Raw genomic sequence first — 25,532 nt, 5'->3', positions numbered from 1 at the left:
AGACAATTTATGAGGACTAATTCATGGGCATAAATTTTCTGTACATTACTGATTGTATGGTTTAAGATAAAGCTATAAAAGAATGTTAAGATAAAGCAGTGTTTAGAAGATTTGATGTATTTTATATATATATAAAAAGTTCCACTGACAAATTTGATAAAAACTGGGATCCTCTACTGAATTTTGTCAAAAATGCACCACTTATATTTGCTGATTTGTAATATGTATTTTTAATTAACCTATGGATACATCTCTTCATTCTTTTGTTTCATTATATTTTTAGAATTGTATAAATTCAGGATTGATGTGGGTGATTGTTTGTTTTTTTAATTTGTAAATGTACTTCTCTGTGGTAAGCATACACCAATTTACACCAATTTAATAAACAGACAAATTAAGTCTAGCAAAGAAGATTCAGAATGATGAGGAATTATATTACTTATCAAATTTGCCACTAGATGGCAATGCCTTTCTAAATTTACAGCAGACTTAAAGCTTAAAGTAGACTAGAACAGTGATATTGCAGTTTTTTTAAACAAAATTACATTAAAATAAAATGGATTTAAAACTAATTATAAATAATAGTGTTGTTTACAGCTGAATACGAGACTGAGACTTGACTCAATTCAGCATGACACGTCATAGCACACTAAAAACCCCAAATGGCCACATGCATAGCCCATTGCAAAGTTCTCATTATATTAGTTTTTATGTAGTGTGTGTGACGTATTGTTGTGAATTACCTTGGCTGCATCCTGTAGTGTCAGGAGTCTTGTTTTGGCTCTCTGCTGCAGCTCTTCAGCATGTCTGCTCAGATCTGCCACCTGCTGGTGGAGAGAATCTGTCTGGACCACCTCATCCAGCAGACCCACCCTCTCTACCAGACCCTCAAACTCTCCTTGGAGGTCTTGCCACTGTTGTAATAAGGCCTGATTGAGATATTTCACAAAATATCATTAGATTTCTGCCCCAACAGCTACTGAAAATCCTGAGAAATTGTGATCTGGATAAAGCGGGCGTCACAACCTGATGGGTTCTAATTTGCTCCTGCATCTGAGAGGCTGGACTCCACATCATGTTGGCTGAGACCACCGTCTCTGCTTTTTCTGTCCAGTTGAGAGTTAGCGTAAGCATTTCATTAAATTCTTCAAAGTTCTTCTCTGCCTAAAATAGAGAAAAGGGCCATTTGTTGAACACACTTTATCAAATTTAAAGATGAAGTGTGTAATTTCTGTGCCACTAGCATCAACAAACAGAATCACAAAAATAATGACTGTTTCCAAACAGGTTTTTCCCCAAAGCTGACCTTCTGAAGGCATGTGGTCCTTCCCTCCGCCAGTCTGCTGGTCTGAGCATGAAGCTCGGTCAGTTTACTCAGGCTGGAGCCCAGCTGTTTGGCTAGGAGAGGGTTCTGCTCTCCAAACTCCTGCACTGACACATCTAACTCAGACAGAGCACGGCCACACTCCTCTAGCTCCTCAAATAGAGTCTGGATTAAGAGAGAGAAAAAAAATAGAAAGAAATGGCAGGTTAAAAAAAACACAGTTTATAGTTAATATGCAATGATAAAAAGTGTTGTAAGAAATGACATGCCACCTTGTTGCAGTGTTGTTATTGTTAACTAAAAATAAAAGTATTAAAAATATTCTTTAGAAATTAAAATACAAATATAAAGTATAAATATTAGATGAAAAACTTAAACATAAAATTACTAAAACTTAAACTAAAATTAAAACGATTACTGAAAATATAAAATTAATAAATAATACTAAAATGCCTTGTTGTAAACTGCACTCATTCTGATATATTTAGAAATCAGGTTGCGAGGAAGTCACTTTGGAGTACACGCATGTCATTATTTATAGTGTGCACTTCAGTAATTAGGGCAAGTCTGTACCACAGCTTCCAATGCAGTGCTGTATTCATACTGTACCTCTGTTTCCTCTTTAGCCTCCTCAACATCCATGGCCTTCTGCTTCAGTTTCAAAGAGATGAGTTTGACTTTCTTTGAGATATCCTGAAGTCTGGAGTTAAAGTCTTCTTTAATATCTCTGCTGTGTTGGACCTCTCTTTCCCGTGCCTGCACCTGAGCACAGGAGAAAAAAATAGCTAAGTGATAAAGAGATGTTACTTAAACTTTCAGTAGTCAAAATCAGTACCAGTTTCTGTTTTTCTGTTGTATTGGTCAATTAGGCTTCATTATAAGGTCTAATGCACAGATTTTATATTTTGACACAAATCCAATCTTTGGTCTCGCATGTTTACATTTACAAACTTTGAAAATTCCTCACCAGAATTAATTTGGTACCTGTATTTTTGAAATTCCTAATATGAATTAAGGTACCTGATCTTCTGCAGAACCCAGAGCCAGTGTGATCTCTGCCAGCTGGGTGCTGATCTCAGAAGGAAGAGTGGCATGGAGGTCCTGATATTTCATCTGCTGACGATCTGCTATCTGCTCAAGGCTCTGGCGATGAGACTGCATGCCACCGTGAGCCGTCTAGCAGAAACCATAAAAACAAACCATACTTATCATGAGTAAAGTAAACCGGGTTGTATGATTTTAGCATCTCTCCACTTTGCATGGTGTCGCTGCAGTACCTCCAGGTCAGTGAGCAGGTTATCCAGGTCTGCGGTGGGACTCAGCAGCAGCCCCTGGGTGTCCTGAATCCAGCCTTTCAGCAGACCCAACTCCCTCACCACTTCCTCTCTCTCCAGCAGCTCCACCTGCACCTGCTGCCGGCTAGCGCACACCTGCTGCAACAGACTGAAGGAGAAAAAGGAAACAGAAAAGACTTATTATGCAAATGACAGAATGACAGAAAAGTAGGGTTGGAAATTTTTCAAAAATTACTGGAACGGTTTCCATGACATGGAACTGGAATAGTGTTGTCTCAACTCTGTCAAATCAAAGCTAAATAATTGGATGGATTTAATATATACTCTCAAGCACAGAAAGACAGCCAGAACGATAAAACGACAGACACATCTGAAAAGTTAATAGAATTTAGTTGATAGATAACCTAAACATTTAAATTCAACAATTTCTTGGACGAACGGACAGACAGACAGACAGACAGACAGACAGACATACTTGTCATATTTCTCCTGAATGCTCTGAATCTCCAGCAGACAAGGGTTCTCTTGGTTTTGGTGTTTGCTGGGTGTGGAGGGTGCAGCGACGTGAGGATGGAGAAACAGGTTGAGCACATGGTGTCTGATGAGGGTCAGGGAGCTGCTCTCTCTCTCCACCTCTCGACTGAAGGAGTCGTGGTACTCCAGAAGACTGTGTAGGGCTGCCATACTGGAGGCTTTTTCCACCATGCTGTCAGGAATGCGACTGTGCAGGTCCTCACAGACAGCTCGCATTTTCTCCAGCTAATCATAGAGAGATGTGGGATGGGTTACAAATTTTACTCCTGTTAATAAGTGCTACTATCATGCAATAGCATTCATTTTATTGTAAAAAAAGAAGAAAAAAAAGAAACTTTATCATGTTCAGTTGCCATTAAATTGAAATGTTACAAGTTTTGGACGTTCATTCAGCTATGTAGATTTAATATGTAAATATAGATTTAATATATAGATTTAATTGTATTGCTTCTCTTCTGTAAATGCAGTTGCTGATGTCTTAACCCCCTTCTTTTATTTAACAAATGTAAAATTGGGGATAAATTACACTCCATTAATTCTTAATGACTGTTTCACTTTTAAGTGAATCTAAAAAAATTATAAATGTATTGCATTGCAGAAGGGGATTAAGACATCAGCAACTGCGTTTACAGAAGAGAAGCTATCAGGACATCAAAGAACTCTTAATAATGAACTAGTCATGAAACAGATGAAAACAGCTCTTTGTGGTTTTTAGCTCTCCTCTCTCTCTGTGCTACATAGAGTTCTGCAAGAACTATGACTCTTTCTTACTGAGTGATGTCATATCCTCAGCGGAACAATGAAACAAGCTTAGATCACAAAGAAACAACCCAGAATTAGTGTTCGGTGCCAAAAATAAATAAGACAAGGTACTGCTAGCATTACTGTGATTCCAGCAGAGATTTATGGGGGAAGTGGTGAGTTGGCAACTTCCATGTTGGGCTATTTTTGTATGGACTATCATTGCCAAGCATTACATCATTCCCAGGCCACTGTCGGTGTCTGATGCTCTGGTCTGATCTCAGATCCACAACAGGGGCTCACTGCTTACAGAATAACTGCTTTTACTTTATCATAACTCATGCATATGGCATCATTGGTTAGACTTTTTCCACAGTTAATAGGAAATAATGTTTGTTTATTTACTTTAAAATATGCTATTTTGGCACCTAACAATAATTTTATGGCATTTTGTATCTCATTTGCACTGATTTCATGAGTTTGATTACATTCTCTGAATTTAAAGAGCATCTTAGTGTAATACGTTGTAAGTATCTACTCATGAAGTTTCCTTACCTTCTCTCTGGTGCATCTCCAGTTATCTGCAGAGTCTTGGAGGGCTTTCACCTGAGCTCTAGCAACACTGTACAATCGAGTCCACCGTTGGCTCAGTGAATGGACCGACTGAGAAGTAGTGTCTTTTATTGCAGGCTGATCAAACTGTGCTGCTTTTTCTTTCAGTTCATTTAGTGCGTCTTCAAGACCCTGAACTTGTAACATAATTCTCTGTAGACAGAAATGGAAGCAATAGGAGATATTTAGAATAACTGCAACACCCATATCAAAGTCAATGTTTAAGGAGTTAGGCAAGGAAAGAAATGCATAGTCACAACCTGGTATAAACAAAGCTTGTCTTCAGCTTCTTGCTCGGAGTTTGCTCTGGCAGTTGTAAACTCAGTCATCCTCTTCTCAACTTCATTCATCTGCCTGATAACTTTATCTGTTTCATCTTGGAAGGATCTCCACTGAGTTATGCTTCTAAAAAACAAATAAAATGAATGTGTGTGACTTCAAATCCAGTTGTTAAAAAAGTATAAACTATATAAACATCAATGCCTGTAAATCATCATATTGTTAATATGAATAAGGCAATGCAAGTTTGGGTCTTGTGTGCAATATTTAAAACTATTTAGATGCCAAAACCTCATTAGCATTACCGTTCCAAGTTGTCTCTACGTTGTTTTAACTGCTCAAAGACCTCTGTGCCCTTGTGATGAGACTCCACACAATGCTGTTGGATTTGCTTAAATACAGTAGGGCTCAAAAAGTCACCCATTTGAGGGATTAGATCTTGCATTTCTTGCCTCGTACACTTGACAGTTTGTTCCCGGCCTGTTATATTTTCTAAGTCCTTGAGGCAGTCTGAAATTTTCTCCAGGTCTATATTATGTGGGGCCTGCTCAAGTAGAGCACCAGCTTCCTCAAACCACTGCTGGATGGATTGCAAGGAATGGTGGTATCTCTGGAACAGGGACAGAACAGACTGCAAGGCCACCTGAGGATAAACAGTTTAAGGAAACATTTAGCTCACCTTCAGTATTTCATAAAGTCAGAAAACACAGGCTAACTGTCAGGAATTAATATAATCTTACCTGTTTAGCGTTAAAAGCTTGTTGAAGATCATCCTTCAGCTTTGGAATATCCATCAAATTGGTTTCAAAGAGTTTTGGAAATGGCTTTTGGTCACTGATGCACTTCTCTTTCTCCTCATTAGTTAGACCATCTAATACTCTAAACCTAGATTTCATTTCTTCTTGAAGTGCTGACAGTGATCTGACCTCCTCCTGCACAATCTCAATTTTTGCTTCTTCAAATATTAATGGACATCTCAATTGATCCCTAATACTCTTGAGCCAGTCTATTGATACTTTAATATCAGTTTGATAATCCTTATTTCCTAAAAAACCTCTCTCACATTCTTCTATGTGTGTATTAATCCTTTGCTTTAAAGTAAGAAGTTGTTCCTCCCTGAAGATTACCTGAGTCTTAAGGGTCTCTAAATCAAAGTGCTGGTTAAGGTCATCGGTTTGTGCTTTGAGACCCTCTGGATAGGAACTAACCACTTCAAGACATTTTGATAGATTGTATAGAGTAGATAATCTCTCTGTGGCATCTAACTCCTCAACTGAGTCAAGTTTGTCAAGCTGTTCCTTTAATCTAATGATGCTATAGTCCATTTTCTTGATAACTGCTTGGTGGTCATTTAATATTTTCAATGTTTTCTGTAATTCTTTCATCCTACACTCTATCTGCTGGTTAAGACTGCCGTGGAGATAAACTAACTGGCCAGTGACTTCGGGAGCATATGGCTGACCCATGCTAAGGAAATCCTGAGTTTTACCTCTAAGATCTTTCATTCCCTGAAAGAGATTTGCAAGACCTTTCTGGAGAACTTCATAATTGTTGTGCAATCTTTCTCCCTCTTCTAGACTTTGGTTGGCTGACATCTCTAAACTATCACATTTCTCCTGAAGTTCCTGCAAAGCTTTTCGTGTAACATCAATGAGGGACTCAAACTCCCTGCGCTCCAAAAGCACTTGTTGGATCCTGTCGCGTTTCTCTCTAATCAACAACAGCTTGTCATTGTACTGTTGTGGAAGGCCATTGAGTTTCTCATCTAGGTAGCAGTGGTCAACCTCATTTAAGGTGGGAAGAATCTCCTGTCCTGCCCTTTGGACAATAAGCAAAAGATTTTCATACTCTGAAGCATGATCAAGAAGCTGTTGGTATTCGGTCAACTGGTTCTGAAGGTCTTCATCATTCCCGCTCAGGTCAATAATTGGAAATGTAGCTACTTCTGCTTGTTTTAGCCACTCAGAGATCCTGTCAAGGTCCACTTTAAAGTACTTCCGAATGACTAGTGCTTTCTCTAGATTCTGCAGATGCTCCATGCTCTTTTGCAAAGAGGCTTCGAAGGTGACTTGCAACTCCTCCAGCTTCTGAAGGGTCACCTTCTTTTCCTCCTCGGTTGCATCCTTTACTAATTCTCGTCCCTGTGTCCAAAGTGACGTGAGCTCCACCTGATATGCTCTTAGACTGCTGGTAAAATTCTTACAAGTTGACACCTGCTTGTGCAGAACATTTGGTAGGAGGGCCACATGATCATCTGCAAGAGCCCTCTGCTCTTGCTTCCGTATCCATTCAGCTGCCCTGTCAAGGGCTTGTAGGAACTGCGTTCGTTCTGTAAATACTTTACTGAGGCTTTTACGATATTGAGCTGCCTTAGTTCCAAGCAAGTCTACTTTTGCATGTGCTTCCTGGACCAAAGTCTGCAGTTTCCTCCTTTCATTAAGTCCTAGGCGATAGGAAAGGCTGTTAGCATCTGTCACAACCTCTGCCAGAAGCTTTTGCTTGGCCTCCAGTTCTGCACAAAAGCTCAAGTGATCAAACAGAAAGCTTTGGGCCAAATCTGGAGGGGGACTGGTCTTAAGAACCTCAGAGAGAGACGGTTGCTGCAACTCAGCCCATTCTTGTGCCTCCCGCAAATGGTCCTCAATTTGACTCAATTCTTCCAGTGTTTGGGCTGAATCTTGGATTTTCTTCTGGACAAGCGATTCCACCTGGGTCCAACGTTGCTCAAGGTAACCAACCTGCTCTTTAACCAGGTCTCTGTCTTCTAAGCTCAGACGAGGCAGGATTCCATGCCTATTATTTCTCAGATCATCGAGCACACATCTCTGGTCCTGCAAGTCTGTGGACAACTTCTTTAAGGCATCCAGACACTCAGCTGTGCTCTCAATATCTCCCCTAGAAAAGATTCAGTATTTTTGTAAACAAAGAGAAGAATGATATCTGAAGAACAACACATGGTAACTATCAAACATGAGTACGTTGTGCAAAATCTGAAAGGGAATGTTGCATGCCTGGCCAATTGATCCCATTTCTTGGACAGCTGGTCAAACAACTCCTCCACCATACAAATGCAGTCATGATAGTCCCCGCTTCTCTGTAGATCCTCCTCTTTCTGTTCCAGCAGCTGTGCAGCTTGTCTGCCCAGATCCAGCCAAGCACAGCGCAGGCGCCCAACTTCCATAAGCTCGGGGGACTCCTGACCAGCCGTTAGCCTATTAATGCTTTCTCTCAGCTGGGTCAGCTCAACCTGCCTGGCGCGCATCTCCTGGATAAAGTCCTTTGTGGCATGAAATATGGGGTATTATTAATAAATGCTGCCTGTCTTTATTTGATATCCTGCCAAATGGACAGCTCTGGATGACGCCCTCTGTCACTGGCTGAGAGTGAGCTTTGAGGTAATTGGGGTTTTCATTCAATCTATTGTTGACAATTCTCAGCACATCCAGAGATGGTAATATGTGCTATTTTTCATACACAATGAAGGGGTCTGCCTGGACGCTGTTATTACAGGCACTGACAAATCAATTCACACATCCATAATTACACCCAGACGAGTAATCTGGGGAGAAATCTTTATTAATGAATGAAGCTTCCTGCCAGGAAATGTAACAGAGGCCAAAGATCACCAGAGCTTTCAGCAATACATAATAGACTGTATATGATTAACTGATAGATATCGTACAAAACTTGTGCATAAGGTATTAATGTAATATCAAATTTGCAGTAGTGTTTCAGTAAAATCTCATATAACCCTTGTTTCATAAAAATGGGTCATCATTTTGCGGTGTTCAAATGGATTTCATCTGGAAACAAAGCTGTCACTTACCTGAGCCTGGTCCAGCTGGTTCTGAGCAACCTTTGGCTCGAGCTCAGCTGGCCTCCTCAACATGCTCTGGAGGAGTTGTTCAGCCTCACGAAGATGACATTCAAGGTTGGAACGCAAGTCCTTGATCTCTCTCCAGTTTTCTGTTAGTTCTTGAGATTCCAGCATCCTCTCCTCAATCTGTATTAGGCAGAAAACATCTCTAAACATTTTCTAACCAAATCCAATGTTTATGATGGATTTTAATATTTTAAAGTGAAAAACTATAAAAACCAGAACAAACATTGTTTGAAAAGCAAAATAAATTATGAAGGCATGGAATGGCCTTTTTACATATAATTTTTTTTATAATAAAACAAATGCAGAGTTTCTCTGGGGAATGTAAAAGTTTTAAAAGTGAATGCAAACGCATTAAGATATAATTTCTTTCTCCAATCACCATATCCCTCTAAGGGTTCTGAAAAAAAAAAAGTGCCCATAGAAGAAGAAACAACTAAAATCTGAAGTTAGAACATTAGAAACTTTAATGTATTTATACGAGTCACTCACCTGAAGTTTGACCTGCTGTATGTCAGCAGCCGTCTCTCGTACTTTCTCATCAGAAAGATCACAGGTAGAGCACACCAGCTGCAAATAGGTACTAGCCTGCTCCTGCAGAGTTCGATCCTGCTTCATCTAATGAGACATTTAAGAGACCCCCAAAAACCAAATGAGGTAGAGTTGATTATACATAGACGCTGGCTTTCTCATTGCAACTTAACTGTGCAGTAAAGCCACTTTTGTGTAGATACACAAAACAACAAAAAAAACTATACCTGTGCTAGCGCCTCCTGTAGGCAGAGTGGTGCATGTGCAGGAAGCTGTATCTCCTCTTGTACATTTGAAACCCATCTCTGACACTGTTGCAACGTATCCCGCAGACTTACATGCTTCTGCAGTTCCCGATCCAGACTCTGATACACCTGCACAAACAGACAGAAGAGTTTTGCTACAAGTTTGCTTCAAAACAACCACACTGTATTTAGTGGCCAAAAGTAATTGGATGAAATCATAACAATACCACCTCTATAGGGGTCAAAACTGAGCCAATTCATAACAAAGCATTTAAATTATGGACATCAAAGGGTATTTAAAGTAATCCTTAGCTGCATAAAACAGGAACAGCATGACTCTGACATATTTGAGAAGCAAAACGGAGAATGACATGGGTGGGGCATACAGTTAACCATGCTAAATCGGGTCAACATAAAGCAAAGTCCATTTGACAGGTGTTGAATGCTCTGGCATCCCTAATCCCATGAGCAGAAAAGCTGACGCTGATTGACATTCTTAATTCACAAGTCCTCGCGGGGGGCAGGCAACGACAGGCTTGCTTTGGCAGACGACAGGAGTTGGCAGAGTACATGCAGACTATGGGACTCATTGACCAGATTGCCAGGTGGCAGGATTTACCGGATGGCATTGTTCTGGCAAGGTTGGCACAAAATGGTACGGGGTATAAACTAGCCAACCAGAAGGGAAGGGTTTTATCAATGCCTCGGCTTGTTTTGACGGAATTGGACTTGATGGGCTAAATAAAACTGGCACGGGGAAGGGGCCGAGGTATTAATAGACTGGGTGGTTTGCTCAGAGAGTGACTGAGCAGGCAATGTGTCAGATGGCAGAGAGTGGTTGCCATATTAGGGGTGTGTGTGATTAGGGTTTTTAGAGGAAAGCAGGTGGCAGCTTTTGGTGGGATACTGCAAGAGCTGGAGTAGGGGGGAAATGGTGATTTGCAAAGGGGGTATGTGCTCACTTTCATTGCCGTGGGCTTTAATGATACGCTTTCATGGAGAAATGATTTCTTAGTGCCTCCTGATGTGTCTACTTGTAATGACACTGGCATGCAGAAGTCAAAATGTCAAGCACATTTCATTGCCAGACATCCCTGGTTTATTGACTGCCTGGTAAGGGTTGTTTAATCTGATTTAAAAGACAAGTACACTGAGAGGAGGATTTTGTCAGCACTTTAGTGGGTCCTGTGCAACTAGGAAGCCAGGCAAGGTGGATTAAAATAATCAAGAGGTTCTGGCAGAAAGCTGGCACGCTTGAGCTAGCTGCTGGAACAGTATTTTGATGTGAGCAGAGGGACAATACATAGTGGCACTAACACAATGAACGGAAATCATTGCAGAATTTTCTAACTATATATTATTTGTTTATAAATCATTTTTATGCTGTTTGCATAGTTTGTTTTTGTTTTTGCTGTCATTTTCAATCAAGCCAGAGGCATTTTCTTGAATTTAATGAGTTTTTAACTGTCCAACACCTTTTTCCACCCCATTTTGACTTTTGCATCATTGACAAGACATAATCGGCTGCTTTTAAACAACTAGTTGATGTTTGCAGGCACATTTACAGGACAATACCGTTGCACCAGTGTACTTATGACATTATATAAAGACCCACAGTTCCTATAGGTTGGAGTGTAATTATGTGTCTTTTAGTGATGGCCAGCATCACTAAAAGACACATAATTACACTCCAACCTATAGAAACTGTGGGTCTTTATATAATGTCATAAGTCTCAATGCACAGGAAACATCGGCACAATGCTGGTCTTGTACTTGTGTGTGGCCAAGTAAACTCACACGCTGGGCAGTGCTGCAGATGGCAGAGTAGCTGTCTCTTGCTCCCTGCTGGTGGTTCTGAATTTGCTGGCGAAGCCGTGCCTGGAGGCGCTCACTGCAGCCGGACAACAGATCCTCTCCCTTTTCCTTTAATGTAGCCAAACGCTCCTCAAAACCTGCTATCTCCTCCATAATAGCCTGAGATGAGACATATAAATTTAACACAAAAGATTCTCTAAGTAGTAGCTTTAAATATTCTTGAAAACACTGGTATTAGCAGGAACTCTTGATGTTATGATTTCGTTTTACATTATAAGAACAATTTTATATGTGGGTAAACAACGTGCAGATGTTTGATTGGTTGTTTAAGGGCTTTTGCTTTTCTGTGAAGATTTATGATTTGTCACCTTGTGTCTGGCTAACTGCTGAGTGGCAGCTTCCAGGCCACCGCTTGATGACGGGTCAGGAGTCACCATCCTGCTGGACATCTGCAACAGCCAACGCTCAATTTCCTGTAGATCCTTGTGGTAAGCTTCCTGTTTCTTCACCTGGCCCTCCAATCTGTGAACATGGGTCTAAGGAAATACATTTAAATCACAGGAATTATCAAGACATTAGTAAGCACTCAAATTAAAGCACCTAAATAAACACACAGCTGGAAACCCTCTTGCACAATAAAGAGCTTCTGACAGCTGCAAGCATGAGATGAATTATTTGAAAGTGAGTATTCATGGCACTGATTGCAGGGTTAATGGATGCAATCTTTGAGGAAATAGCACATTAAAGCCTCCAAATTTATATTCCAATGATTAAAGGGGAAATAATCTACATTTTAGTAGCATTTTGTTTAATTTAGTTTAAAATTACTCTACATGTATGACTGTTGTCCTTCCGAATTGCTGAAAACAATATTGATATGTAAATCTGGTAGGTTATAAATGAATGCCCTGAAATCATTACATTTTCCATGTTACTGTATGTTGCATTTAAACGATTGTAGTATTTTGTAGTCATTATGAGCTCACCCTTGCTGAGCCACACAGCTCCTTGTAGTCTGCCTGTAGTCTGGTCATGTTGTCTGTGATGGAAGGGGAGTGAAGGAGAGTCAGCAGTCCTTCTCCTTTCTCTAGCACAAAGCTCACGGCAGAATCACGGGATACCAACGAAAGCTCCACAGCCTGGACACAACAGAACAATGAATACAGATACAGAGATATACAGTGCGCAGTCTGTGGGGGCAGATGTTAACACTTTTATTCAGCAAGGACACATTAAATTGATTAAAACAGACTTTTGCATTGTAACAAAATATTCCTATTTCAAATAAATGCTTTTCTTTTGAGCTTTCAATTTATCAAAGAATGAATGAAAAAAATGATCACAGAATCCACAAAAATATTAAGCGGCACAACAGTTTTCAACATTGATAATCATAGTAAATGTTTCCTGAGCACAAATCAGCATATTAGAATGATTTCTGCAGGATCAAGTGGCACTGAAGACTGGAGTAATGATGCTGAAAATTCAGCTTTGCCATCACAGGAATAAATAAAATTTGAAAGTATATTGAAATAGAAAATATTTATTTTAAATTGTAATAATATTTCATAATATTACTGTTTTAATTGTATTTTCAATCAAATGTGTTTATATATATATATATTAGTGGTGGGCCGTTATCGGCGTTAACGTGCTGCGTTAACGCGAGACTCTTATCGCGCGATAAAAAAAATATCGCCGTTAATCTATTCTCCAAGTTGGGTTGGGAGATGACTCTATACTACACAAGCTATGATGACGCAATCTACCCGCGGCCGCGAGGTAAACCCGGCTGCAACGCATATTCGTCGTCATCTTAAGTAAACACGGCTGAAAGTGAAAGCTGGTGAAAAAGATCGGTGCAACATCCATTATTTGGACTTGGTTCGGGTTTAAGTCAAGTCAAGTCAAGTCAAGTTTATTTGTATAGCGCTTTTCACAATACAGATTGTATCAAAGCAGCTTCACAGTATTAAATTAAAATAATACAACAAAGTTTGTTTCAAGAGGAATTTATTGATTGATAAAATTAAATTAAATATCCCCAAAATATCCCCAACTGAGCAAGCCAAAGGCAACAGTGGCAAGGAACCGAAAAACTTCATCAAGTGACCTAATGGTGTCCTAAAACTCCATCAGGTGACCTAATGGAGAAAAAAAAAAACCTTGGGAGAACCCAGGCTCAGTCGGGGGCCAGTTCTCCTCTGGCATTTATGAGCTAGAGGCCGGATTGTAGTTTGAACTGTAGGATTATATGAATGCCTGGCTGAAGAGATGCGACTTTAATCTAGTTTTAAACTGGGAGAGCGAGTCTGAGCAACGAACAGTATCAGGAAGACTATTCCAGAGTTTTGGAGCCAAATGTGAGAATGCTCTCCCTCCTTTGGTGGTTCTGGATATCCTAGGTATGACCAAAAGCCTTGAATTTAGTGATCTTAAAGAGCGCGATGGATTATAGGGTGATAAAAGATCCGTTAAATAGACTGGAGCTAAGCCGTTTAGGGCTTTATAAGTCAGTAGCAATACCTTATAATTAATACGGAACTTTATAGGTAACCAATGCAGTGATGATAAAATCGGTGTTATATGATCATATTTTCTTGATCTAGTAAGAACTCTAGCGGCGGCATTTTGGACTAACTGTAGCTTGTTTATTGAGGATGCAGGACAACCAGCTAGTAAAGCATTACAGTAATCCAGTCTCGAGGTCATGAATGCATGAACTAACTTTTCTCCATCAGAAACTGATAGCATATTACGTAGCTTAGCAATGTTTCTAAGGTGGAAAAATGCTGTTTTTGTAACATATGAAATATGATTTTCAAAAGACAGGTTGCAATCGAGTATAACACCCAGGTCTTTTACTGTAGAGGATAAAGTAACAGGACATCCTATGATGTTAAAGTTGTATTGTGCGAGGTTTTGTGGGCGGTTTTTTGAACCGATAAGTATTACCTCTGTCTTGTCTGGATTTAATAAAAGAAAATTACGGGTCATCCAATCTTTTATATCTTTAACACACTCTGTCAATTTGGAAAATTTTGCGTTTTCATCCGGCCGTGATGAAATATATATTTGAGTGTCATCAGCATAACAATGGAAACTAATTCCATGTTTCCTTATAATATTTCCAAGTGGCATCATATATATTGAAAATAACAGAGGGCCTAATACAGATCCCTGCGGCACTCCATAGTTTACTGGAGTTATGATCGATTTTTCTCCATTTAAATAGACAAAATGGTAGCGGTCAGATAGGTATGATTTGAACCAGCTTAGTGCTTGTCCTTGAACACCAGTATAATTTTGTAGTCGATCTAAGAGTAATGTATGATCTATAGTATCGAACGCAGCACTAAGATCAAGTAAAACTAGTATTGAGATACAGCCTTGGTCAGAAGCTAAAAGTAAATCATTTGTGATTTTAACGAGCGCAGTTTCAGTGCTATGATGCGGTCTGAATCCAGACTGAAACTTTTCATAGATCTCATTTTGTTGCAAGAAAGAGCCCAGTTGAGCGGACACCACTTTTTCTAATATTTTAGACATAAATGGAAGATTTGAAATGGGTCTATAATTTGCTAGATTATTATGATCTAATTGTGGTTTCTTAATGAGAGGTTTTATAACTGCCAGTTTAAATGTTCTTGGAACATGACCTAAAGATAAAGACGAGTTAATAATATTGAGGAGAGGATCTTCCACTACAGGTAACACTTCTTTCAGTAGTTTAGTTGGTATAGGATCTAATAAACATGTTGTTGTTTTAGATGAAGTGATAAGTTTATTTAACTCTTTTTGTTCTATAGTTGTAAAGCACTGTAATTGTTCTTTCGGGGTGATAATTGAAGCTGAATTATAAGGCGCGATTGAAGATTGAACGTTTACAATTGTGGTTCTGATGCTTTCTATTTTCTCAGTGAAGAAGTTCATGAAATCATTACTACTGAACTGTAACGGGATATTTTGTTCGGGTGACGTCTGTTAATTTGTTAGTCTAGCCACGGTGTTAAATAAAAACCTTGGATTGTTTTGGTTGTTTTCTATTAGTTTGCGGAGGTGCTCAGCCCTGGCCGCTTTTAGGGCCTTTTTATAACGTGACATACTGTCTTTCCACGCGATTCTAAAGACCTCTAAATTAGTTTGTTTCCATTTACGCTCTAAAATACGCGTTTCTCTCTTTAAAACATGCGTAGTATTGTTATACCATGGTGCTTTATTTTTCTCTCTGACCTTTTTTAATTTAATAGGTGCAACCTCATCCAATGTTCTAGAGAGAATGGTGCTCATAGTGCTAGTTAGTTCTTCTAGTTCATCTGTTTGTTTGGGTTCAGGCAGCAGCTGAGACAGATTAGATAAGCAATTTGAGAAATTATCTATGGTGGATGGGAGGATTGTTCTGCCTGGTTGATAACGCGACGCCGCATTACATATTACAGCAGTACGTAATATGCAAGTTACCATGTAGTGATCAGTGACTTCATCACTTTGTGGAATGATATCTATATCGGTTGGATCGGTTCCATGTGATATAATTAAATCGAGTGTATGATTAAGACGATGTGTTGGTCCGGTGACGTTTTGCTTGACCCCAAATGAATTTAATAAATCTGTAAACGCAGCTCCTAACGCATCATTTGGATTATCTACGTGTATGTTAAAATCTCCAACAATTAGTGCTTTATCGACATTGACTAATAGGTCTGAGAGAAAATCTGCAAACTCTTTTAGGAAATCAGCGTAAGGCCCTGGCGGTCTATATACGGTAGCCAAGGCTAGAGATAATAGGGATGTTTTTCTAACATCTAAGAGCGTAACATTTAGTACAAGTACTTCAAATGAAATAAACGTATAACCCGTTTTCTGGGTAACATTTAGAATATCTTTATAAATGGTTGCAACACCTCCGCCACGACCAATCAGACGGGGCTCATGCTTATAACAGTATCCAGGAGGAGTAGACTCATTAATACCGAAATAATCATTTGGTTTAAGCCAGGTTTCAGTAAGGCAAAGTATATCGAAGCTATTATCTGTGACTATTTCATTTACAATAACTGCCTTAGGTGTTTAAGCCGTCAGACAAGCAGCAGCAAACTATTTACAGAGTGTGTGGGGTAACAGTTCGGTAAGTTAACACACGACTAATCCGTTCTATCACCTCAAATTCAAAACGAAACATGAATACTGAATACCAGCTCAACGATCGCTCAACGATCGCCTGGCCGTGTACATCGATCGCGTACGGTCTCTCGAGCTCGAGAACGACCGGCTGCTCGTCAAAGTGTCCGAGAAAGAGGAAGTCACGACCAGAGAGGTGCAAAACCCTTCCTTTGTGCTGCTTTCACTGAATACCAGCGCGCGCGTATTATTCCCATTCCAATATATCTTAGTGGTGTAGCACATAATCTCGATTTTAAGAATCGTTGTTGTGTTTCTTTTTAACTGAAAAGACATCAGTTAGACAATATTCTAATTTTAAATTTGGGGTTTCATAAGCTCCAAGCCATAATAAACATTAGACCTACTTAAGTCTCTGCAGCTAGTGTTCTTAAATTTTATTTATCTGCAAAATTATGTTGTATACTTACAGTTTTGCACAATATATGTTCTCAAAACTACATACACCCTTTAAAAAAAAATACATTTAGCAGTTGTTTAGCATGGGTCTGTGTAATCTGTTCTGAAATGGTTTTATTATAATATACTGTATATCGTTATCGCAAGAGGCTGCAATGTATATCACAATATAGATTTTAGGCCATATCGCCCATCCCTAATTGATAGCCTATAGTAGTTGATAATAACATAGGCCTACCTAATGTTGCCTACGGACGGTAACAGTACAGTAGTAACCTTTTACAGTCTATGAGTAGAACAGCTTTCTCAAGCAGTTTGTGATGCATTTTGGAAACAGGAGATGAGCCCCTGGTCTAATGCGCAACCTGGCTTGAGAAACCCGTTCTCAAAGACTTACTTTTATAGTCAATATTCGGGTAGCACACATATTCTGAATGCCTTCGGCAGAATTCAAATGAGCCATTTTAATCTAGATTAATCTAGATTAATTTCAAAATTAATCTAGATTAATCTAGATTAATTTCAAAATTAATCTAGATTAATCTAGATTAAAAAAATTAATCTATGCCCACCTCTAATATATATATAAAAAAATGTGTTCAAAAATAAAAACTGATTATAAATTAAAAACTGACTGCATTATTCATTGGCAATGCTGCAGGTAGATTTAAAAAATGACACATGGGGGAACTATCACTTTTGTTGATGGAGCTAGTCACAACTACACATTTCATATTGGTTGAAGACTGTAAAACAATTCACCCACCTTGTACTTGGCCAGCTGGGCTTTTCTCTGGTACAGTTCTGCTTTAGGTTCAACAGTAGAGCTGAGCAGAGCTCGAGTCTCCCTAAGCCACTGCATTTGGCCCTTGTGCCGTTCTTGGAAATCTTTGTAGAGCACAATGCTCCTTTCCAGGGTTGCATGCTCCTCCCGTAGCCCCAGAATAAGCTCTTCGAGCTGTGATCGCCCCGTTTGCACTTCCCTCTCTAGCCTGGATGCTCCAGGGTCATCCAAGAAGGAAACGGCTTGCTCCGTTGTCTCTCGAAGTGTTTTAAGCAAGCTGTGACCTTGATCCATCTCCCCCTGTAGAGACTGCGGGGTGAGAGAATCTTTTAACAACAAATGAAAGGGTACAAAAAGAACGACAATAACAAACAAACAAAAATCAATAATTTAATGAGCCACAGGAAAGATATTTATGCCTTCCCCAGTGTGCAACCAAGACATGTACAGTATTTCCTGTTCCTGACAGCTTCTGATCCCTGTATTCATGTAGAGCTTCAGCGCTCCTCTGAAGTGGACTTTTCTGATGGGTACTTTGAAGCCTGTCGGGCTCCTGACACCTGTGTGCGGAGACCCGGTGAGACCCCGGACAGAGATATGAGAGGAAGACCCAATTACCCAGGCCTTAAATGGGTCTGCCGCAGAGGGGTTTCCCCGGCAACGACCGCACTCAACCCCTCCTACTCCTTTACCTTTAAGCGGGAAGCTTCTCTATATGATATCAGCCTGTTGTCTCTAAAAAGAGCAGTACATGAGAGGCCCCTGGCTGTCCAGCAGGATCTGGAGCTACTGCTGCGGTACTGACAGGGAAAGGAGCCCCAGTGTTTTAATGATGATCTCCACACACAAATAAGGAAATGAGAAGTTAGTGATGCAGAGAGATGTAGGACGCAAGGATAATTGGGCCTAGAAATATGATCTGGCCAAAGAAGCATACACTTAATTGGCTGTTTATTAATTCACAAATACATGCGTCTATACCACTGTCGTTTAATGGAGGGGGTTTACATAGTAAACAACACAGACAGTTTCTCCATGTCAATTTGCTATTAGCGTCTGTGTTGCACCATTGATCTCGACTTGGATTAAACGAACCGAATGAGTTGTATAGATATGTATACTTGTGTGAGAAGGAAGAGAGTGTAATGTGATGTTGAAGCTGCAATGGCATTGCATCAATTACACAGTCTGTGCCAGCAGGTTCCACAGACAGACCGCTCCTTCATCTCAGCTATCACAGTGGGGGAGTGTGTGAAGTGGCTGTGTGTGTGTGTGTGTGTGTGTGTGTGTGTGTGTGTGTGTGTGTGTGTGTGTGTGTGTGTGTGTGTGTGTGTGTGTGTGCACGTAGAGTGCGATCGCACTAAAGCTTTCTTTTGCTTTGTGTAGTAGACATATTGATCATATCCTTAAGATGACAAAGAGACTTGTACATGTGCACACACATACACACAGATTGACTCTTGTGATCTCAAATATGAGTGCAAAACTGTGCCAGGCCCACTGAGAGTCCTAGTCTGTGGTGTGCGTCTGTGCAATTTATCAGGCCAAATCAATAGCTGTTAAACCACTGAATAAAAAGGGTTGACAGTTTTATCTGTTCCTTCAATTTTAAGTGTTTATCTTTATTTACAGAAATAAAATGATATATATATATATATATATATATATGAACATGCTAATGTTGGTGTTTTCACTATGCCATACCTCTAGCCTCTTCATCTTTTTTTCCATTGTAATGCGATCGAGAGCCTCTGTCCTTTCGGTAACGATTTTAAAATTCTTCCTTGCTGCGCTCAGCCAATCAGAGAAGGTCCTGAGGGCATTTTGAGCCTCTGTGATGTTCTGCATCTCTTCCTGGAGCTGTTTGAGGGTCTCCTAAATGACGGAAGGATGAATCAAAAGGCTCATTGTCAAGAATGCTTGCAATTCTGTCTCATCAGCATGAAGGGTTTTGATTGATCTAATGCCGCACACTCGCTAGCATTCACTGCTGGGGGCTTGAGGCTAAGCTATTTTGCCGCATTCTTCTCTTGACATTCAGATCCCTCATGCACGTGGCACCAATTAACGCTTTTGCGCTGTGCTGCGCGCACACCTATCTGCAGAGTGTAATAGCTCTTGACTGCAGTGCATGTGCCGGCCTGTTGTTTCTCACAGAATAATTACACGCTCTCTTCAGTGTCGCAGCCAGGGTGTGTGTGCATGTTAGAGAGAAGTGGGCAGGAAGGAGAGGTGTTACAGCAAGTGTTAAAAACAATTCTGCTGCTGCCACAGAAGCAGCATCACCGATTGATGGGCAAGATTGGATCCAATATTGTTTAATTACAAGCTAAGGTCTCAATGTGGGCGAGACATTGATTTTTCCAGCGTGTAGTTTTTTTTTTGTTTTTTTTTTCTTCACAGAGGGTCACAGGAGCTGGTTTACCAGGCTGGATAGCTTCCAATGTTTAGACGGCTGAGAGATTAGACTCATCAGTGCGCTCTGACAGCAAAGTGAGAGGTCAGCCAATGACGCCAGGTTCTACTAAAAGAAACGTAATTGTAGAGACCGAATATGAAGTAAAAATTCATATTTAACTTAATAAAAATGTTCCATTACTGAATTTTAAAAACAATAATTTAATAATAATAATAATAATTATTATTATTGGAATTTATTTTTCATTTTGGTTTTATTAGTAGTATTATTGTATTATTGTGTTTCTGTTTAAGTGAACATCATTTAAAAATAATTACAATAATAATAAATAATTGCAATAATTTTATTTATTAGAAGGGAAAAAAGGGGAGAAAATATGGTTTTAAAATGTAAAATTTAAGAATTAGCTTATATTTTTATATTTTCAGTTTTCATTTTACTTTTGTTTACTTACTTTGTTTTAGTAATTTTATATACATTTGTCATTTTTTGAATTTTATTATTTATTATTATTATTATTAGTTTAATTATTAGTTTACAAGTTATTGTTTTATTTTATTTTATTTTACTTCAATTACCAAAAAAATATTTGTAATAGTTTTAGTTTAACAAGAACAACACTGGGAGAGGATTTGTTGAAAGAAAGATTTCTTTCTTAATTAGTGGGATATTATTCAATCCATGGGAAATAGGGTGGCCAGATCATAAGACTGCATGTCTGTCTGTTGTCTTTTTCACATGATTCACATGATGCTCCATAATTGCATAATAATCATCAAGTACATAAGAATTGTTCATATATAAGGGTGACTTGCCTGTATCTGTAGGAGCAAGGCATGGTAGCGAGCAGTGAGCTGGGTAACCCTGGTACTGATCCGACCACTGACATGAGCATTCTCTACGACTTGCTGTGCAAGAGCACTTAGACCTTCCACCTCGGCCTGACGGTGAGCAGCCTCAGTCTGCCACCGCTGAAAACAGGGAATGAAAGGAAAATGTCAACTGTATACGGTACATGAAACCAGAGTGCAGTATTTCTGTATTCATCAGGTATAATTATGATACAACGTACCTTCAGGTGTTGAAGCTGGGCCTCCTTTGCAGTGACATCAGATCGACGGTGGTTTCTCACCTTAACTTTGAGCTCAATGTCAACCAGCCACTGGTCTAAGCTTTGGAATAAACCTTCTAGTTGCTGAACTCTTGTGAGGGCCTGCTCAACCTGGACTTTGGTCTCCCCAAGGCGGTCTTGGTACCCCTGCCATTCTGTCTGTGCTGTTTCCAGGGCCCGATCCTCAATTTGAGGGGCACCCCAAGGAATGACTCTTTCCCGACTGGCAAGGACTGAACTGAGCAAGTTATGTCCCTTAGGGCAATGAGACTGGAGCATCTGGTAATGTTGTTAGACAGAAAGAATGAAAGTTAAAGATTAGGTAGTGCTGAATATTTTTGCCTACAATATTAAATTCAGAAAATATCACAGTTATAATAACCTGCAGTTCTTTTAATGTGTTCTCCAGAGCATTTACATCTTCATCTAGGGGTGAGAGGAGGGCCAAACTGCTCTGCTCTTGCTCTAGCCAGTCTTCAAACATGTGCAGCCCTCGCTGATACTCTTGATGGAGAAGAACCAATTCTTCAGCCTTACTGACAGCCGCCTGAAACATTGAAAATATTAATAAAGCCTGAAATATTATTTCAATATTCCAAAGAAGTAACTGAGTGCAACCCTTTTTTATCTGCTTGGTTTCTGGATGTATTTTTTCCATTAATTTCCTCCTTTGGAATTTAAAAAAATTATTGAATAAAGGGTTTTGAGTCACAGACCACAAAAACTAGATCCAAAATCACGTTACAAACTTGGATTTGAGTAAGAAAAGGATATGAAAATTGGAAAAAGACTTGTGTGCTTAATGTCTTTAATAAGAAAATTACTATCATGAAATATTGTGAATTATATAAGTGACTAAGAAACAACGAGGGTACAATTTTAAACAATTATATTTTAAGGTTATTGGAAAATTTTGTGGAAAATATTCATATATAATTCATATATATAATTGTCATGTTCTGTGTGTTCTGTTTCATCTTCATGTACTTTTAGTTTATTTCTCTACAGTTCCCTGTTCCATTTTTTGTAGGTTCCCACCACTCATTAGCTACTATTGACACTCATGCCATCAATACACCCGTTCGTCATTTAGTTTGTTATCATTGTGTATTTAAGTTCCTCCTTATGTTCAGTTCAATGTCGGGTATTGTCATGGTTTGCACGCTGTTACTTTGTCTTATTCAATGTGGATTCCCTGAGTTTGTTTTATTAATAAACCTTTTGTTCAATGGAACCATTTTGGACTCGTCTTCATCATCATCATCTGGACTAAATTGAGACATTAATATAGTTCACATATATACACTCACCTAAAGGATTATTAGGAACACCATACTAATACTGTGTTTGACCCCCTTTCGCCTTCAGAACTGCCTTAATTCTACGTGGCATTGATTCAACAAGGTGCTGAAAGCATTCTTTAGAAATGTTGGCCCATATTGATAGGATAGCATCTTGCAGTTGATGGAGATTTGTGGGATGCACATCCAGGGCACGAAGCTCCCGTTCCACCACATCCCAAAGATGCTCTATTGGGTTGAGATCTGGTGACTGTGGGGGCCATTTTAGTACAGTGAACTCATTGTCATGTTCAAGAAACCAATTTGAAATGATTCGAGCTTTGTGACATGGTGCATTATCCTGCTGGAAGTAGCCATCAGAGGATGGGTACATGGTGGTCATAAAGGGATGGACATGGTCAGAAACAATGCTCAGGTAGGCCGTGGCATTTAAACGATGCCCAATTGGCACTAAGGGGCCTAAAGTGTGCCAAGAAAACATCCCCCACACCATTACACCACCACCACCACCAGCCTGCACAGTGGTAACAAGGCATGATGGATCCATGTTCTCATTCTGTTTACGCCAAATTCTGACTCTACCATCTGAATGTCTCAACAGAAATCGAGACTCATCAGACCAGGCAACATTTTTCCAGTCTTCAACTGTCCAATTTTGGTGAGCTCGTGCAAATTGTAGCCTCTTTTTCCTATTTGTAGTGGAGATGAGTGGTACCCGGTGGGGTCTTCTGCTGTTGTAGCCCATCCGCCTCAAGGTTGTGTGTGTTGTGGCTTCACAAATGCTTTGCTGCATACCTCGGTTGTAACGAGTGGTTATTTCAGTCAAAGTTGCTCTTCTATCAGCTTGAATCAGTCGGCCCATTCTCCTCTGACCTCTAGCATCAAGAAGGCATTTTCGCCCACAGGACTGCCGCATACTGGATGTTTTTCCCTTTTCACACCATTCTTTGTAAACCCTAGAAATGGTTGTGCGTGAAAATCCCAGTAACTGAGCAGATTGTGAAATACTCAAACCGGCCCGTCTGGCACCAACAACCATGCCACGCTAAAAATTGCTTAAATCACCTTTCTTTCCCATTCTGACATTCAGTTTGGAGTTCAGGAGATTGTCTTGACCAGGACCACACCCCTAAATGCATTGAAGCAACTGCCATGTGATTGGTTGATTAGATAATTGCATTAATGAGAAACTGAACAGGTGTTCCTAATAATCCTTTAGGTGAGTGTAGTTAATGTGCATTGCAATGCTTCATTCGAGTGGGAGGTCACTGCTGAGCTCTTTGGACTCAAATTCTGTTTCCATGGTAACAACAACTTCTCTGATTGTTGAAATATCTTTTCAGAGTAATAGATGATGTAGCACTTCACTGGGAATCTGGCTATTAAAATTTTTTTTTTCAATTAAGCTGAAATCATACTGTTTTATGGCTTCTACAGAAACATATATCATTGCTCAGCAACGTCAGAACTCTTGTCTTAAAAGATTTAGATGTTTTTGTAAAAAATATTTTTCTCTATATAGAAAATGAATGGGATTTTTACTTGCAGAACTTTACTGTTGCGCTATAACTACAATTTCATGGACTCACTAGTCTACGGTCTACAGTTTGACGTTCATACCTTGGCTTTATCTTTGACAGTTGTATATCTCTCACTGAGTTTCTGGATCTCCTGAGTGGCTGTATGTTCAGTCATGTTGGAACCCTTGGTAGCAATGGTCTCTAAAGGGCTAGAGTGGCTAAGAACTTCCTCATAGAGAAGCTGTAACAGAACAAAGCAATTAATACTTTGACGTTACAATTTCTGATATAACTGTAAGAATATACAACTTTTACCTAATTAATAAATCCAGAATTATATTTTATTTTATTATAGTATATTGTAATATAGCCTAAGTATTGTAATTCTCTGAACTAAATAAATCCTATGAAAAGTATAAATTTGCCTTGGCACGGCCTAGATTGGCTGTCTTGTCCCTCATTTCAGCATAGTGTTTGTCTGAGTTTCCAAGGCTCTCTTCTACGCGCTCCATCCAGCACTCAAACTGACTGACATCCTCTTGGTAACTGGTCCAGTGTGACAAGGAACCCTCCAGCTGGCTGTAAATGCAACACATAAACAAGACATCTACTACTTCCACACAGGCATCTGAAGAGCAAATACCTCATGAAATACTTGAGGTACAACAGCCCTGACTTGAGGTATAACAGAGGATAAATATACACAGACTGATGGAGAGAAAGCTCTCACACCTTTTGCACTGTATGGATGTTGATAAGAGTGATTCCCAGGAGTCTTTGAGGTCCTGAATTTGCTTGCGAACCACTGGTACTCCCTCAGCTGATGTGTTCCTCTGGACAGATTCCCCTCTTGTGATGAGCATCTTCAGCTGGATTTCTCTCCCCTGACAAGCTGTCAGTAAAGCCTGTAATCAATCAGAAATGAAACATGCAAACAAATTTTTGAGAGTGACAATTCCTTATAAGGTTGTCCTTAGAATTAGCAACATCTGCAAAACTGTACTAGAATATATGTATAATAAGTGGCAATGTACCTCGAGCTGGCCCATTCTGGATATAAGCACATTCTTGTCAGATGTGGGGCATCTGCAGGTTTTGAGTATCTGTTGGGACTCAGAAACCCAGTTCTGAAGTTCCTGAAGGCCCTGTGAAAATAGCTGATGCTCCCCCACCACTCGTTCTACCCTTGACACCTTCTCCTGCAGGAGGCGGGCGAGAGAAACCAAGACTAGTGAAAGACTGGACAAATGAGGTGATAAGTACATTTAGGAATGCACAATGCATTGATGCAATATTGGTTATCAGCAGATATTAGAGATTTCTTAGCTGGATATTTAATTGTGCTGCAATTTTTTTTTTAGATTACCTTTGCCGTCATCTAATGCTCACATCTTTAAAAAAACTAACAATTTAAAGGAACCGTATGTAAGAAATGTATTTCAATTAATCATAAAATGGCCCTGATATGTCACTAGACATTAAGAAATCATGTTCATTTCAAATACTTATATCACTGACAACAGTAGTCCGGCCAGGATATTGTCATTTAAAAGTGAAGTTG

The 25,532-nt window shown here is 39.5% G+C and overlaps 1 protein-coding gene across 2 annotated transcripts in view; it reads right to left on the bottom strand.

The window, feature by feature from the left end:
- syne1a (spectrin repeat containing, nuclear envelope 1a) overlaps window positions 1-25,532 on the bottom strand; it is a 128,531-nt gene that overhangs the window by 45,910 nt on the left and 57,089 nt on the right. For both annotated transcript variants that reach the window (XM_082147623.1, XM_082147624.1), the window contains 27 exons: window positions 25,006-25,170; window positions 24,704-24,876; window positions 24,397-24,550; window positions 24,072-24,212; window positions 21,533-21,697; window positions 21,112-21,429; window positions 20,855-21,010; window positions 19,325-19,495; window positions 17,603-17,929; window positions 12,243-12,395; window positions 11,625-11,792; window positions 11,239-11,415; window positions 9,424-9,570; window positions 9,158-9,283; window positions 8,612-8,788; window positions 7,797-8,062; window positions 5,526-7,680; window positions 5,091-5,428; window positions 4,767-4,911; window positions 4,450-4,659; window positions 3,095-3,378; window positions 2,602-2,767; window positions 2,345-2,500; window positions 1,934-2,086; window positions 1,307-1,489; window positions 1,027-1,164; window positions 744-929 (listed from right to left, as the gene is read on the bottom strand). In XM_082147623.1, coding sequence (XP_082003749.1) covers window positions 744-929; window positions 1,027-1,164; window positions 1,307-1,489; window positions 1,934-2,086; window positions 2,345-2,500; window positions 2,602-2,767; window positions 3,095-3,378; window positions 4,450-4,659; window positions 4,767-4,911; window positions 5,091-5,428; window positions 5,526-7,680; window positions 7,797-8,062; window positions 8,612-8,788; window positions 9,158-9,283; window positions 9,424-9,570; window positions 11,239-11,415; window positions 11,625-11,792; window positions 12,243-12,395; window positions 17,603-17,929; window positions 19,325-19,495; window positions 20,855-21,010; window positions 21,112-21,429; window positions 21,533-21,697; window positions 24,072-24,212; window positions 24,397-24,550; window positions 24,704-24,876; window positions 25,006-25,170 — 7,098 coding nt within the window. The remainder of the gene's footprint in view (window positions 1-743; window positions 930-1,026; window positions 1,165-1,306; window positions 1,490-1,933; window positions 2,087-2,344; window positions 2,501-2,601; window positions 2,768-3,094; window positions 3,379-4,449; window positions 4,660-4,766; window positions 4,912-5,090; window positions 5,429-5,525; window positions 7,681-7,796; window positions 8,063-8,611; window positions 8,789-9,157; window positions 9,284-9,423; window positions 9,571-11,238; window positions 11,416-11,624; window positions 11,793-12,242; window positions 12,396-17,602; window positions 17,930-19,324; window positions 19,496-20,854; window positions 21,011-21,111; window positions 21,430-21,532; window positions 21,698-24,071; window positions 24,213-24,396; window positions 24,551-24,703; window positions 24,877-25,005; window positions 25,171-25,532) is intronic.

The sequence above is a fragment of the Leuciscus leuciscus genome (assembly GCF_965113295.1).
Source record: "Leuciscus leuciscus genome assembly, chromosome: 19".
NCBI classification, from domain to species: Eukaryota; Metazoa; Chordata; class Actinopteri; order Cypriniformes; family Leuciscidae; genus Leuciscus; species Leuciscus leuciscus.
The sequence above is the reverse complement of the archived record's forward strand: the minus strand, read 5'-3'. Positions and strand labels throughout refer to the sequence as shown.